The sequence below is a fragment of the Theobroma cacao genome, chromosome 5, assembly GCF_000208745.1.
Source record: "Theobroma cacao cultivar B97-61/B2 chromosome 5, Criollo_cocoa_genome_V2, whole genome shotgun sequence".
Lineage (NCBI taxonomy): Eukaryota > Viridiplantae > Streptophyta > Magnoliopsida > Malvales > Malvaceae > Theobroma > Theobroma cacao.
Genome location: NC_030854.1, coordinates 2014184 through 2030263, shown reverse-complemented (window position 1 = coordinate 2030263; position 16080 = coordinate 2014184). Strand labels below are relative to the sequence as shown.

At 34.2% G+C, this 16080-nt stretch overlaps 4 protein-coding genes across 4 annotated transcripts; 3 read left to right on the top strand and 1 right to left on the bottom strand.

Annotated features, from left to right (window-relative positions):
- Nucleotides 1242-4067, top strand: LOC18597802 (pentatricopeptide repeat-containing protein At3g53700, chloroplastic). Its single transcript, XM_007027026.2, has one exon. It carries the CDS (start codon nucleotides 1337-1339, stop codon nucleotides 3593-3595), a length of 2259 nt encoding a protein of 752 aa, XP_007027088.2. The 5' UTR covers nucleotides 1242-1336; the 3' UTR covers nucleotides 3596-4067.
- Nucleotides 4365-7951, top strand: LOC18597801 (UNC93-like protein 3). The gene is made up of 10 exons (XM_007027024.2): nucleotides 4365-4844; nucleotides 5023-5186; nucleotides 5452-5515; nucleotides 5612-5725; nucleotides 5874-5918; nucleotides 6302-6552; nucleotides 6658-6748; nucleotides 7176-7288; nucleotides 7385-7508; nucleotides 7645-7951. The coding sequence occupies exons 1-10, from the start codon at nucleotides 4671-4673 to the stop codon at nucleotides 7816-7818; spliced, it is 1314 nt and encodes a 437-aa protein (XP_007027086.1). The 5' UTR covers nucleotides 4365-4670; the 3' UTR covers nucleotides 7819-7951.
- Nucleotides 8090-8788, top strand: LOC18597800. Its single transcript, XM_007027023.2, has one exon. It carries the CDS (start codon nucleotides 8336-8338, stop codon nucleotides 8696-8698), a length of 363 nt encoding a protein of 120 aa, XP_007027085.2. The 5' UTR covers nucleotides 8090-8335; the 3' UTR covers nucleotides 8699-8788.
- On the bottom strand, nucleotides 8809-11687 carry LOC18597799 (short-chain dehydrogenase TIC 32, chloroplastic). The gene is made up of 8 exons (XM_007027021.2): nucleotides 11339-11687; nucleotides 10369-10600; nucleotides 10179-10258; nucleotides 9926-10079; nucleotides 9738-9816; nucleotides 9477-9561; nucleotides 9340-9386; nucleotides 8809-9248 (listed from the first exon to the last, which is right to left on the bottom strand). Exons 1-8 carry the CDS (start codon nucleotides 11661-11663, stop codon nucleotides 9075-9077), a joined length of 1176 nt encoding a protein of 391 aa, XP_007027083.1. The 5' UTR covers nucleotides 11664-11687; the 3' UTR covers nucleotides 8809-9074.

Here is a 16080-nt window from a genome sequence, read left to right as displayed (position 1 = left end):
TCGATAATTACCTGAACCTATTTAAAAACGTAAATATGCAAAAAAATTATTAATATACTTTTCATGGATATCTAATTACTCAAACACGAATTCGTACAAGTATTTATATACAATAATATTTTCATTCATATTTCATATAATTCATTAATAATTAAATTTATAATAGCACACAAATAATAAAAATTAAATTTAAATAATTAAAAATAGATATCTCAAATATCAACTTAAATAATCAAAAACAAATATTTTAACAACAACTTAAACAACATTACAAGTTTAATTAACTATATGGATTTGTTATTAATTATATGAAGTTAAAAAAAAAACTAGGTGCCAAAATTGTTTTAATCTCACAATTTTTTTAAGTATATATTTCATAAGTTTATATAAATAAAGGTATATATATTATAATTAATAATATTATAAGTTTTAATTTTTGTAAAGTTAATATAAAATAGAAAGTAAATATTTTAATATATTTAAAATATATATTAAAAGTATATATAATAATAATAATTATTATTATTATATTTTTTATAAATTAATATAGTATATAGAGTATATGTATTAAAAGATATTATAAATTAATTAATTAATAGTTTCATGAATTAATTTAATTAACAATATAGATTTGTATTTAATTATATAAATTAAAAAATATATAAAATAATTCGAGTATTAAGCATCCGAACTCGATACAGGTAGTAAAATCACTATCCGAATTTCACTCGAACCTGATTGTAAAATATCCTAACTCTATATAATTGGGTTGAGTGTCTTGTAATAGAATACTCATTGTCATCCCTAATTATTTGTAGTAAAAACTATTCGAATCAAGTGTTATAAAACTCTAATTTGGTTCTGACACTTTATTTGAGCAACTTTAACTTAATTTGACAATGAACAAATCGAATTGGAGTAGCTCACAAGTAAAGTGACTTGTTGGTAACTCTACACTAACCCGCTACTATAGTGCAAGAGGAGGAATGCTTTGTTGTCGAGGCTAAAATTTACGATGGAATCAAACACCAAGCAGGGTATATTTAGTCAATGACTCAATAGTTTAATTTCTGGGCCGGACTTCGGAGTCGAAAAAGAAAAAACAAAGAGAAAAACTAATATAATGGGCTCTACATTTTGGTATTGGGCCAGATTCCAGAGGCCAAAAAAAATATTTAACCTTCCCCAAACGGCGTCGTTTCTGTTTCCTCTCTCACTCTCCCTGTTTATGGATTGCTTTGTCAGACACGGCAGGAGAAACGACCGCAAATGACTCTCGTCTTCCTCACGAGCTGAAGCTCTCTCTCTCTCTCCCTTGAAACACATAAAGGGAAAAATGTCTTCCTCTACATGTTTCAAATGCTACCCTTGGTCTTACTCTCCATCCCTCCCTTTCTTCCAAAAACCCACTTCGTATTTCTCCATCTCCTTCTCATCCACTCAACAAAACCAAACCCAGTTTCCTCTCTCCCACAATTTCACTCCCACTCAACTCCTCGACACCCTCCGCCGCCAAAACGATGAATCCTCTGCTCTTCGCTTATTCGATTGGGCCTCAAAGCAGCCCAATTTCACCCCAAACTTATCCATCTACGAAGAACTCCTCACCAGGCTTGGAAAACACGGCTCCTTTGATTCTATGAAGCATATTCTACAACAAATGAAGCTCTCTGGCTGTGAACTTCGTAGAGGTACATTCCTGATTCTTGTCGAAAGTTATGCCGATTTTGATTTGTACGATGAAATCCTTGACGTTGTTGAGTTGATGGAGAGTGAGTTTGGTTTAAAGTCCGACACCCATTTTTATAATTTCCTTTTGAATGTTCTAGTGGATGGGAATAAGTTAAAGTTAGTAGAAGCTGCTCATAATGGAATGGTTAGTAGAGGGGTGAAGCCTGATGTTTCAACTTTCAACGTTTTAATTAAGGCTTTATGTAATGCACATCAAATTAGGCCTGCCATTTTAATGATGGAAGAAATGCCTAGTTATGGTTTAAGCCCTGATGAGAAAACGTTTACCACGATAATGCAAGGGTTTATTGATGAAGGTAATTTGGATGGTGCATTGAGGATTAGAGAACAAATGGTGGAAGCCGGACAACAAGTTACTAATGTGACTGTGAATGTTTTGGTACATGGGTTTTGTAAGGAAGGTAGGATTGAGGGGGCGTTGGATTTTATACAGATAATGACGAATGAAGGGTTTTATCCAGATCAATTCACTTTCAATACACTGGTGAATGGTTTGTGTAAGGCAGGTTATGTTAAACATGCTTTGGAGATCATGGATGCGATGCTTCAAGACGGGTTTGATCTGGATATATTTACATACAACTCTTTGATTTCTGGATTGTGTAAAATTGGCGAGATTGAGGAGGCAGTGGAAATTTTAAACCAAATGATATTGAGGGATTGTTCACCAAACACTGTTACGTATAATACCTTGATTAGCACCTTGTGTAAGGAGAACCAAGTTGAAGAAGCCACTGAACTTGCTCGTGTACTAACAAGTAAGGGGATTTTTCCTGATGTTTGCACCTTTAATTCTTTGATACAAGGTCTGTGCCTGACAAGAAATCATAGTATTGCTATGGAACTGTTTGAGGAGATGAAGAACAAAGGGTGCCAACCTGATGAATTTACCTACAATATGTTGATTGATAGCTTGTGTTGTAGAGGGAAACTAGAAGAAGCTTTAAGCCTGCTTAAAGAAATGGAGTCAGGTGGCTGTGCTCGGAATGTTATTACTTATAATACTTTGATTGATGGATTCTGCAAAAACAAGAGGATTCAAGATGCAGAGGAAATCTTTGATGAAATGGAAATTCAAGGGGTTTCAAGAAATTCAGTGACCTATAACACCCTCATTGATGGTCTCTGCAAGAGCAGGAGGGTGGAGGAGGCTGCTCAGCTCATGGACCAGATGCTAATGGAAGGATTGAAGCCTGACAAGTTCACGTACAATTCTCTGCTTACATACTTTTGCAGGGCTGGGGATATTAAAAAGGCTGTGGATATCGTCCAAACCATGACTTCAAATGGGTGTGAACCAGATATTGTCACCTATGGAACCCTGATTGGAGGCCTTTGTAAGGCAGGTAGGGTAGATGTTGCAACAAGAGTCCTTAGAACTGTACAGATGAAAGGGATGGCTTTGACGCCACATGCTTATAACCCTGTTATTCAAGCACTATTTAGACGGAAGAGAACCAATGAAGCTATGAGGCTTTATAGAGAGATGTTGGAGAAGGGTGATCCTCCAGATGCCATATCATATAAGATAGTATTTCGTGGCCTTTGCAATGGTGGAGGACCAATTGGAGAAGCTGTTGATTTTGTAGTCGAGATGATTCAGAAAGGATTTTTACCTGAATTCTCATCATTCTACATGCTGGCTGAAGGACTTTGTTCATTATCTATGGAGGATACCTTAGTAAAGCTCATTGATATGGTAATGGAGAAAGCAAACTGCTCAGACAGCGAGGTTTCCATCATAAGGGGTTTCCTTAGAATTCGTAAATTTCAAGATGCTTTGGCCATTCTTGGAAACATACTGGACAGCAAAAAGCCTAAGAAATCTTTCTCGTTAAGATGAAATTTATCTCCACAAACTGGTAGCAAATGCAGAAGCCTCATTGTTGATTTTATAAAGTTGGCGTTCAATGTTATTTCAAGTGCAAGTTCATATCCTTTTGCTGATGGACAAGAATATAATCACAATTTTGACAGAAATTCCGCAGGATGAAATGCTTGTACTCCGGCTTATATCAGTGCATTATGGTACCCTTTGCTTTCTTTTTTCTAGCGCGGAGGAGCAGATTTCCTCTTCCACATTTAATTTCTCAGGCACAGACGCATTGTTCTAATCGACCAGCATGTTTCAGTGTGCAGATACATTGCTCTCTCACCAGAACAGGAATATTTATCTTCTTCTTGACCATGTTATAAAGCAATGCTTAGGATTCTAGTACAGAGTGCATGTTGCACTAGGCATTAATCGCTTTTATTTTCCCTTGTACCGACTGAATTTGAGAAATTTACCAGGTGAGATTTACATATTGTACTCTTCAACAACTAGCGTAAAGCGGATTTTCTGCAAGAATGGCCAAAATTTCCATATAAAATTCGCCTCATGTTAGCTCTTACAACCATTTCCAATTGCAGAAGGGATGCAGGCAGAAACCCAAAGACATAACCATGAATCCAATGGGTAATTATGTTTTGTTGTAAGAGATCAATCATTTTAATAATAAACAAATGCATGATTTGAAACCAAAATTGTCCCCATGTGCATCGTGCCGCTGGACACCCAATCAAAATAAAGAAAAATTCTTCGTGTTCTGCTTCCATCGTCGTCCGTCTTAGCATCAGGTGTCATCACCTTCGATTCATTTGAAGACTTTTGATTCCTTTCGGAAAGATACGAGACCAAATTTATCATAAGAATATTCAGAATCCTTCAACTTTTGCCTTCCTTTTCGTACAGTTCCTCACCAAACGAACGGGCCCTCAGCCAATTACATTAATTAAAAACTCTCCGAGCTGTTTCCATATGTCCTTAACTCCTCAAGCTTCAAGCCGGCACTCTCCCCATTTCTTTTAACCGCACTCTCTTGGATTCTCTCTCGAATTCTAGGGGTTTAAATCGGCTGGAGAAAAATTAGAAGTTAATGGCAATCGAATCGATGGATACTCGAGACGAGGAGGCGCCGCTGGTTGCGGATATTTCGCAAAGTGAGACTCCGAAAACCCGAACGAGAGATGTTCATATTTTGAGCTGTGCCTTCTTGTTGGTCTTCCTTGCTTATGGAGCTGCTCAGAATTTGGAGACTACTGTTAATGCTGTGAGTTTCTCCTACTCCTTCCATCGTTATTCAATCCATTGAATTTTCTTCCACCTGTTTGGTTGCTGAGAAAACTGACTGCAATGAAATTCCCAAAAACTTGTAGACTTTTATAGTTTTCCATGATTATAAAAATTTAAAAGTTCGAATTTTTCTCCTTTTTGTCTTTTGGTTTTAGGAAGGAAATTTGGGAACGGTGTCGCTCGGGATACTGTATGTATCTTTTGCGTTCTTCTCGTTGTTTGCATCGTTGGTGGTTCGAGTACTGGGGTCGAAGAATGCTGTGGTTCTGGGGACTACTGGTTATTGGTTGTACATAGCTGCAAATTTGAAGCCTACATGGTAATCACTGTTTGTTCTCTCACTTTGGTGGTATAAACTGAAACTAAAAGTTAGTTGTTTTTCAGTTTTTGAATGGTATTGTAGAAATGAACAACCGAATCTTGTGAATTTTTTGTTTTAATACATGCAATACTCGATAAATCATGTTTGTTCAAATCCCACTTTAATTTTATTCATCGTTTGTATTCTCATGTTTCCGTACTATGTATTAATCATGTTTTGATGAAACTTTGGAATTGAACATCATTTTGACTTATTGTTGTAGGTATACCATGGTACCGGTTTCTGTGTACCTTGGTTTTGCGGCTTCAATAATATGGGTCGGGGAGGTATGTATAGGTTTTAGAGTTATTAAGTTTATTTATCTTTCTTTCTTAATGATGGTTATTGATAGATTTCAATCCTTAACCATTTTGGTTTATCAGGGGACATATCTTACTTCCATTGCACGCAGTCATGCTAGAGATAGCAACTTACATGAAGCAACCGTGATTGGTAACTTCAATGGAGAATTTTGGGCAATGTTTGCTCTTCACCAGGTGACCATAGATCTCTGCTGTGACAGTCAAGTTATTTTTCACTTCTGTTAGTCAGAATAACTCTTTTTGTTGAATATCTTTAACTTGCTATGATGAGGTTGTAAATATTAATTCTTTTACCCCAATTTGATTTTCCTAAAATTTGCAGTTTGTTGGAAATCTTATTACGCTTGCAGTGTTGCAAAATGGAGCGGTATGTGTTGCCTCTGGTTACTCTATGAAAAATTCTTTTTCCTTATCTGTTTTATTTACCAAAAGATTTTATAATACCTTTTGTGGTCTGGAAGATGGTCTGTGTAATATAGGGGTGGAAAAAGCATTCCAGCATTGGCTAATTCCTTCAGGATATGCCCAATCTTTTACTTACCTCCAAACTTCTCTTTGAAGAACTGATTTATTCTTTACATAATTATGCAGACACCACCTCTTCCAATGTCCCAAAACAAAAAACTCAAGCAACATGGGATTTGATTCATTCATAATATTTGATGGCATGGATCTTTTGGCTTGGGTTTATAGTTTTCTTTCCTTGTTAAAATGTTTAGCAGCTGCTGATAAATTATTCTTACACTGTAGGAAGGAAGTTCCAGCAACACAACTTTGCTGTTCATCGTGTTTCTTTGTAGTATGACATTAGGTACCATACTTATGTGTTTCTTATGTAAAATTAATGACAAAGAAGAGAAGGTATCAGCAGATTCTTCTGTCAGTTTTTCTTCTGCTGTGGTATCTCGGTTGAAGTCAGTTATCACTCCTTTGCTTGACATACGGATGCTGTTGATCATTCCTCTTATTGCTTATTCAGGATTACAGCAAGCATTTGTATGGTATTGCGTTTTGAGGCCATTACTGCAATTTGTTCCAAGCTTTGCCTTCTTTAAGAGAAAGAATTCCATCTATCTTCGTAATAAGAGATATTTTTGCAATTTTAGGGCTGATTACACCAAGGATGTTGTAAACCCAATTCTTGGAGAGGCTGGAGTGGGTGGTGCAATGGCAGTTTATGGGGCTTTTGATGCAATTGTAAGTATTTAAAGTTAAGAAATGATTAGTTATTAGTAATTAGTTTTACTTGACAGGAAATAGTGTGTGAAACAGTCAACATTTGCACTTAAGCTTAGTGAAAAATATATTAATTCTCAAAATCTTCTGATTATTTTTGTCAACACTCTTCACTAGGACTATAGCTATGTCTTTCTCTCTGATAGGTATAATCATCCATATGCCTCCTTAAGAGAGCATTTCATTTACTTATTCAAGTAAGTTTTCTTCGTATAGTATGGCAGTGCTCACTTTAGTCTTACAAAGTCTGGTAAAATCTTGATATCCATGCACTCATTAAGCACAGAGTTATTGTGGACTCCTGTATAAAACATTTTGGTATAAAGCATATAAAGCCTGTTGGATGGTTTATTATCTAGTCTTATCTTGTTGGTAAAACTTGTGTTAGTGTTCACTGGCGGCTGGTCGACTCACGTCTGGTCTCAAGTCAATAACTTTCATAGTTTGCGGGGGAGCTTTTTTTCAGGCAGTGATATTCCTCTGGCTTTTGCTAAAATACAGGTTAGTGCAATGCATTCTTATAAAGCTTTCTATATTTAACTTCCATTGATTTTTATTTTCTGTTCTACCCACTCCTGGTTATTTTCCATGATTTAGCGCAACGAGTGGAGTGCTTGGCATAGTATACCCGCTTCTCATGGCAGCTTTACTGGGCATTGGTGATGGCGTATTGAATACACAGCTTAGCGCTTTACTTGCTCTACTTTTTAAGCATGACACGGTAGGGTAATGCTTGGTCTAACCTTCTTAATATCTTCAGAACTTTCCTTAAGCGTCAAGCTACCAGTTTGGCCAAAAACACAGTTCATAATTCAAATCTCTAATCACAAATGAATATATTGAATTCCTGAGAACAGGAAGGAGCATTTGCACAGCTCAAGGTGTGGCAGAGTTCCGCCATTGCAGTAGTGTTCTTTTTGAGCCCGGCTATCACGTTGCAGACAATGGTGATGATCATGCTTGTCGCAATTATCGTTTCATTGGTTTCGTTCCTATTCCTTACTGTAAAGGTAGAGAAAGCATTCTCTTAGCCCCAGCTCGGTGATATTTCCACCAGCCATGGAGTAATCAATGTATGTTTCTTAAAGAACGAGAAAACTTCATATCAGCTGTGCTTGTAATTGTAATATCCAGTCCTATTCCAAGTCTAGCTTCCAATATTAATTTATAGTTCTGAAATGCAAGTGCAGTGTTAAATTATTTTCCAGTCTTGGAGAACTAGACTCGAACCATGGAACCTCTTTCCTGTTTGTATCCTGACGTGTATGTTTTCTCCCTTGGTCATGGAGTTGTTCTCCTGTCTCCAACCAAACCCAAAAACCGAACGGTAACCCCCAAAACAAAAGTACAAAAGCTGGATCTCATAAGTCAAAACATTCTTGGAGTTGGTCTCTTTCATCTTCTCCACACGTTTCACCCAATGAAACCCTGCCAATCCCAACTAGAAAGTAGTTGGAAGTTAGGTCCCCTCTCTATCTCCCTACTCTCTTTTCCTTTATAAAAACCCATTTTTAGCTTGTAACAGTGCTTCCATAATCTCTTTCAAATATGCTGCTCGCCCTTTTCACATCCCTGCTTCATCGCCTCTTACTACGGTGGCCAGTGCTACTCTACGCTGCCACGTGGACCGTTCTCTTAACGGCGGTGGTGGCGATCGCATCGTTCTCGCCGGAGCTTGCTTTTGTCTCCGCCATATCTCAGTCATCCTCGTTTTCGAAAGAGTGCGGGATAGAGGGGTCCGTTAGAGTTCCGATAGACGTGCCGGGAGAGAAACTGTGCTTGCCGGGTCACCTGTTTGGTAGGTCCAAAATTGACTGGATAGTGCCACCGGTTTTCGCTGCTGTCGTCGTGACTGGGTCGGCTTGGGTGGTCCGTGGCATGGGCTTGTGGGAATTCGACGAGACCCATTAATTTTGGCTCATTTAGGTTCGCTTTATACAGTTAAAAGTTCACATCTTTTTGCCTTTGTACTTAATGATAAAAATAAGTAATTCGGATGAATTGCAAATTGGAGTAATATCAAGAAATATGCAAAGGATTTTATCCCTTGGAAACATGAAAATGAACAAATGCATGAAACTAATTTTTTGTACTATAATTTATGCTTCAACATAGTGATAATCATCCCACCCATACCAAGGTGGAGAACCCGTATTACTAGTAAATAAATTTAGAATGGCAAACTTTAAACACCAGGAGACCATGGCATAGGGCAACTGTAACTGTTCCAACTTATAGGAATATGACGACCTAGGCTTCTTCTGTCTTGATTGAGCTACTGGCTTGATCAAGGTTTTGAAACAGAGTGAATCAATTTGTTGCTGAAGTCCCATAGTCGCTTCGCCAGCGCTTCGTCTCTAGCATATGAACTTGGTGTCATCTCATTGCATTCCGCAAAGTACTTCCCCGTCACTCCCTTCAGGCTTGGGTGGAGCGCGACGTAGCAGGTTGTAGCTGCCCCCTGAAAACCAAGAGAAGAAAGAAATCAGTTGAAGATTGTTTCATTTTGAAGTAGGAAATCCATTCCATGGATGGATGCAGGGAGAAATTACCTGGGGTACATTCTTCCAGAGGAAGAAACTGAAGAACTTCAAGATGTCTGCACAAGAAGCCGGTAACAGAGTAAGGTAAGTGGTAGAAGAAGTAGTGTTATACAGTTAGAGTTTTGTCTTTCGGAGTGTAAACATACTCATTAAAATTGCGGAGTGCCTGAAGAGAGGCGTCATAATCAATCCTGGGTGGACCGAATTGACTGTGATGTTCACACCTTCCTCCTACACAACAATTCAAGCTTAGATGTTCAACAACTTTGTAGCCTAATCAATGGTCATTTATTGGATCAAGTAATCAATCCAGGACCATCAACTTTTTACCGGCTTTGGTTTAAAAATAAAACATGGTATCAGTTTCCAGACACAGGTAGGGTTTAAACTGTAGGATCACTTTCTACCTGCAATCGACGAGAGAGTTCATTGGCATGTAATATGTTTGCTAATTTCGACTGCCCATATGCTCTTTTGTCATTGTAACTGAAAGTAGAAAACAAAAAAACAGAACAATCATTAGCTGATTATGGAAAGAAAAACTGTAAAAAAATTCATAGAATAAATCTATATTATTGAAAATGTTTTAACATACCCAGATTTCTCACTGATCTTATCAAACCGGATCCCATTTTTATAACAGTGGCTGTGGGCTATTGATGACAAGTTAACAATCCTCCCCTGAATACCAGTAGCTTTAGCTGTGTTCTTCATATTGTCTAATAGAAGGTTTGTTAAGAGGAAGTGCCCTGGAAAATTAAATGCAATCAAAAAAAGAAAAAGGCATTAAGGATTAATCTTGGATTACTGAAATGGATGTATGATTAGTGTAATTTATTAGTACCCACCAATATGATTAGTTGCAAACTGCACCTCTATTCCATCTTGAGAAAGCTGAAAGGGACAGAACATGATCCCAGCATTGTTTCTGAGAGGCATTGTAAAATCTTGTTACTGATTCCTTAAAATCAACAAATAAATGAAATTTAAAAGCATGGGTGTGCATGGCTTTTAGAGAGAGAGAGAGAGAGAGATCACATTAAGATATTGAGACGACGATTAAGAGCAAGGAAATTGTCAGCAAATGCTCTAATAGACTTGATAGAGCAAAGATCGAGCTCCAGAACATCTATACGGGCGGTTTCATTCTCTGTAAGGATACTTTCTTTTGCTTCATTGGCAGCTTTCAAGTTCCTTGCAGCGATGAGGACATGGACTTTGCGAAGAGCCAATACTCTTGAAGTCTCCAACCCAATTCCACTCGCTCCTCCTGCATTTACAAAACCCTTTTAACAATTACACTTTTTCTTTCTTTTTGTGAATTATCAGGTTTTAAATGTTGAATCATATTGATATCCAAATGAGATGGCTTCCAAGTCTTTGCAAGTCTAACAGGAGACAACTTCTGACTGTAACAGACTCTTGGCAGATGCAAAACGGTGGTGAAAAAGCAAAAAGAACAGGGAAAGAAATGATAAACAAGGGAAAGTTACAGAGGATATTGGACTGCTAAGTTCAGAGTCAGTGTAACATAGAACATGCAGATGTTAAACAACATGTCATTTGTTGGAAGAGAGAGGTGAAGTGACGTTGGAAGACAGGATGAAGCCACGATATGCCACTTGTTATGAGCAAGAGTCAAAGCCAAAATGTAAGAAAAATCTTAGTACAAACTGAGGGGCAAAGAAATGCTGACAAAGTCATAAACCCTGTTCACACAAGATTAAAAACAATGCAAATAAGGTTGCAAAAGTCAGTTTTCGAAGAAGAACACAGGCTTTTCCTTCAAATGGTTATGTAAAAGATATGAAGTGTACATTAATGAAACTCTACTTTTCTAGTTGTAGTATTACTATTTTCATCTTTCCCTACCAAAAAAACAAAAGCCTATAGCTAAGCCTAAGAGTACCAGGCTACCAGCAAATGGTAAAAAGTAATAGGAAAAGCAAATGCATGAAACTTATACTGGTCAGGTTGCTTCCATTAAAAGGAAAACGATGGAGCTGACCGGTTATTATAGCAGTTAGGTTGCTTCCATCAATTCCCTCAGTAACCTCTTCCGCAGTGGAAGCTGAACCAAAGCCGCTTCGTCCTGGCCACCCTGTCACCAACGAGAAGATCCCAACCATTGTTTCCACTAATTCAAAAAACCACTCAAAAAAGGGCGCAATACCAAGCTCCGAAACTTTGAGACCCGATGAGCAATACGAGAAACTGACGAGGCAGAGACAAAGAAGGAAAGATTCTCTTTGTTTCCTCAAGCTAAGAGGGGAGAAAAAAACAAAAAGGTAAGAACAAAGAATGATGAAAACCAAAGATGAGACGAAAAACATTGACTAAAAAGGGGAGGAGAGCATGAGTATTTATGGGTTTGGCGATGTGTAGGTGGTCACTCTTGCTTCTCGGTGCTTACGAGGCTGTAATCAGTCTTTGTCGGTGGAGAGCAGTTAATACTTTCAACGACCCATCAGCTATACCTATCCATGGCAGGTTGGGTACATGCAACTTTCCAAGTTTTTGCCCCTTTCCTCTCTAAGCATATAATTTGGATATATTTTCTTTTTCCATTTCCTTGCTAATTGTACCCAAAAAGAGAAAAGTTTAATACTTAATTCAAGCGATAAAGATCTTGAAAGCAGTGATGAATTCAAAATTTTACATGTTAAAGTGTAATTATACAAAGTTATAAATTGAGTCAATGATTTGATCTGAATTAAAAATTAATTATTTTTTAAATAAAATTAAATTATAACAAAATATATCATTAAAAATATAAAAACTGAGTGGTACTGGCTATCATGTTCGGCCTGCCCCTACTTGTCAGTTATTGGAAATTTAAAAGAGTTTGTATTTAGTGCACTGTTATCGTATAATATTTATATAATATCACAATATTTTATGAAATTTTTTAAAAAATTTAAAAATAAATATTTTTTAAATAATGGGTATTTATTTTTGTGGTTTTCAACTATTAAATTTATTTCTTAACAATATGATAATATTTAATTCATTAATAGTATATAGAATCCAAATTATATATTAACAATGCATTAAGTATAAATCCAAATTTAAATATTGATATTAGATTGTCCTGTAGAAGATAATGTTATTACTACTTTTTGTATAAAACATTAATTATTGAGTTAATGTGAATTTATTTGATAAATAATTATTGAGTGTCAAGTTTCTAGGCTATAGAGTCATGCACCTTTTTTCTACCATAACTATGAAGAAATAAATTGTCCATTTGGTTTGACAATTAAGGCAGCCCAATGCACCTTTATTAACCTGCCATTATTTCAATTATGATTCATTCAAAACCTTTTCCATTTATTTTTCCTTTATTTGATTGGAGGTTAGGGTTTAATGTTCAGCTCTAGAAATCACTTTATTTTTTTTATGAAGGGGTTTCTCAAGTTTTCTTGCTTAATTAAAGTTTGTTTCCATTAATTTGTTTGTTCACACCAAGCATCATTAATTTATAATTCAATGTATATAAATAACTTAAATAAATGGCCGCCCTAGCCGGTATCTCTCAAATTCTTTAGAAAAGAAAAATTATTTCAAAGTTTTTATTCTAAATTATTTTTATTAATATATAATAAAAGAAACACGAATAATGATCTCGAAATAAAATAGATTTAAATGGGAAAATATCTTAAAATAAAATATCAATTTAGAATAATAAAATCAAAATTAGATAATTTTTTGGGATGGGGAGTAGGGGTTACTTATCTTGGGAGTGTACATTCTTTAAGAGTTAATGATGAAATATGTACTTATTCCTATAAATATATAATTTTTGGGAAGAATTACATCAACTTGGGTGTACATCAATAATTTCAGCAAAAGTGCTTTGTAGCTTTGTTAGCAAAAGAGACATTGGTATTTTGAATTACTTAATTTACAGGAAGATTAATGAGTTATATATACACAAGTAATTTTTAATGATTTATGAGGAAATTAAACTAACAGTATTTTAATCCTAATCTAATTGCATATGATTACGCAATCTAATAATATTATAATTTAACAAAATTACATTGATTTAATTTATAATTTGTATAACTGTTATAATTATGTAAACACTTTTGATTTTTTTTTTTTATGATTGTTATGATAAATTTTTATTTTATTTTTTCCTTTGAAAATATCTTGGGTCCTTCTTTAAAAGAAATATATTAACCACATACCATGAATGGTGGTCATTTAATGCATAATTATGTACTTTTCTTCAAGCTTCAACTTATTCAAAGAAAGGTGGCCTCTGTTTTGATTTTTGTTTCCTTTGCAAGATATAATTGAATTACACTTGCCTAATTATTTCATATAAAATCTCTTATTTTGCTACCATAACCAAATTTGAAATATAACCATTTGTAAAGATATAGTTTTTTTTGCTATTTAAAATCCAATCATGGCAAAATTAACTATCGAGTCAAGCTGAACTTCGAATTTGATGAGTATATTGGGAAAATTGAGATATAAATAATAATATAGTAAGGAAAAGAATTATGAGAAACCTACACTATGTACATGATACTTCAACTTGTTTGGAATTGGGGAAAAACATTTCTCCATTCCTTATGTCAACAATGAATGCACGTTTTTTATATGGTTAAGGGACAAGTAAAGTAAAGTTATAAATTAAAAGAAAATGTTTGATGCATTGATCGTATATAGTTTTTATATATTATTAGATTATCAAATCTCGACATTTTATTAATGAAGTGTCAATAGTTGATGATCTTATTGTATATAAAAACTATATACTTTGACACTATTTTAGTACCTTATGCTTGTAAATTTGTTCACTCGTAATTATGTTTATTAAAAAACTACTTGAGCATTCCCCTTTACATATATATATATATATATTGGTTGTATCTTGTATGAAAATGTCTATTTTTAGGATGGGTAAAAGTAAAAAATAGAGGAGGAGTCATTCCATGACAATAGAGTTAAAACAGGGGAATGACAAAGATATTTATTTTGTTCTTCTTACATGCTGTCGCTTGTCATTGTCCAACCCATATGGGGCACATTTCTTGTCCTTTTCAATTTTTTATTGTTTTTGGGTTTCCTTTTCAAACACTCTTTGGAACAAGTTGTTCTGATTACACAAGCATGTTCTATCTTCCCATCTCTGCTCAATTGTACCAAAAAAATTTAATGCTAGTCCTATTTTGTTGTCTGAAATTTATTCTGACAAAACAAAATATAAATTAGGATGCGACGTGTAAATTAACGCACTTATTTTTCAAAATTTTGATCAGAAAAATATCATAAGTTTTATTATCTCTCAAGATGGAGAACAAGAGTAATATCTACATACCATAAAAGAAGAAGCCTTTCATTGGAATAATATGTGGGTACTAGCATATTTACTTTGGAAATGTATCAAGTCTCAGACTCTCAAGTAATGGAAACATGACAATGACATTGAAGCTATAATTTCAATTTTAATTTATGTTATTGATTAATATTCGATGTATTAACAGATTTACTTTACAACATGATAGGTAGTGACGAATTTAAGATTTTAAATAAAAAATAATAATATTATATTTATATATATAGATAAAGTTTTATACCTATAATAACAAAGATAATTAAAAATTGAAGGACAGCCGCCGTCACCATATGCCAACCCTTGGCTCCGCCCTTGAATTGGTAGGGCTTGATTGAATTAATTCCAATGAAAGGCGTTAACATCAGTGTTTTAAGTATAAAACCTACCCCAACATTGATTGTTTATCCCATCCCCAACGTCTCAAGTGGTCCACGGTTACTAGCCAAGTTGGCAATTTCATCTTGAAAAGATGATCGAGAAATTAATTTGGCTAAGACAGGCACTAGTTGATGCTTTGGGAAGACTGGAATCAGCCCATCGATCAAAACCAAAACCATGATTAATCTGTCAACTTTGCTATACTTGTATGCATGGGTGGAGTTATCTAATTTTTATTGGAGACCAAAAGTTAAGAAAAATAAAAGTTAAAAATTTTTAAAACTAATATATTGAACTTAACCATTAATAATCAAAAAATTTATAATAGATAATAATTTTATATAACATGTAAATAAAAAAAAAATTATAATAGTATTTTAGAAAAATTTTGTTCGATGATGGTAATATCTTTTTTAATATAAACAATTAAATTATTTACAAAAAACTTATTATCTATTTTGTTTTGAAGTTTTATCTTTTTCAATATAAACGACTAAAAAATTAATATTGTCAACATCTAATATTTTTATTTTATTATATTTAAGTTTATAATACTAAATATTAAACTATAATGCATAAACTATAAATAGTTAAATACGATATACAAAATTAATAATTTCTTCTTATACTCAAGATAATTTTCTTTCAACTAAATATAAAACATAAAGTACATTAAAAACATATACTCAAGATAATTTTTTTATATAATTAGGATTAATAAAAAATAACATATTAGTGAAATTTTGAACAACAATCAATAATGCAATACTAGAACTTATATTTGAGAATTACATATACAATAATTTTTTAATTTTTAAAAATTAAAATTATTAAAAATAAAATTCACATAACAGAAAAAAAGAATCATGACAAGTAAGAGATATAACTTATATACAAAAAAAAAGAATGTGGTTGATGATTAATAAAAATTTTAAAAAGAAAATCTATAGAAATTTAAAATATATGAGCAAATAGAATATAATTGAAATATAAATAAATAAATAAAATAATAATATAAA

Bases quoted from the DNA above. Each gene is read 5' to 3' on its own strand.
- LOC18597802 (XM_007027026.2), top strand. From the start codon at position 1,337: ATGTCTTCCTCTACATGTTTCAAATGCTACCCTTGGTCTTACTCTCCA.
- LOC18597799 (XM_007027021.2), bottom strand. From the start codon at position 11,663: ATGTTTTTCGTCTCATCTTTGGTTTTCATCATTCTTTGTTCTTACCTT. The intron at 10,601-11,338 runs GTCAGCTCCATC...TTGTAAATGCAG, and splicing joins CCTAACTGCTATAATAACCG to GAGGAGCGAGTGGAATTGGG. The intron at 9,817-9,925 runs GTATGTTAAAAC...TTCTACTTTCAG, and splicing joins AAGATCAGTGAGAAATCTGG to TTACAATGACAAAAGAGCAT.
- LOC18597800 (XM_007027023.2), top strand. From the start codon at position 8,336: ATGCTGCTCGCCCTTTTCACATCCCTGCTTCATCGCCTCTTACTACGG.
- LOC18597801 (XM_007027024.2), top strand. From the start codon at position 4,671: ATGGCAATCGAATCGATGGATACTCGAGACGAGGAGGCGCCGCTGGTT. The intron at 4,845-5,022 runs GTGAGTTTCTCC...TTTTGGTTTTAG, and splicing joins TGGAGACTACTGTTAATGCT to GAAGGAAATTTGGGAACGGT. The intron at 6,553-6,657 runs GTATTGCGTTTT...TTGCAATTTTAG, and splicing joins TTACAGCAAGCATTTGTATG to GGCTGATTACACCAAGGATG.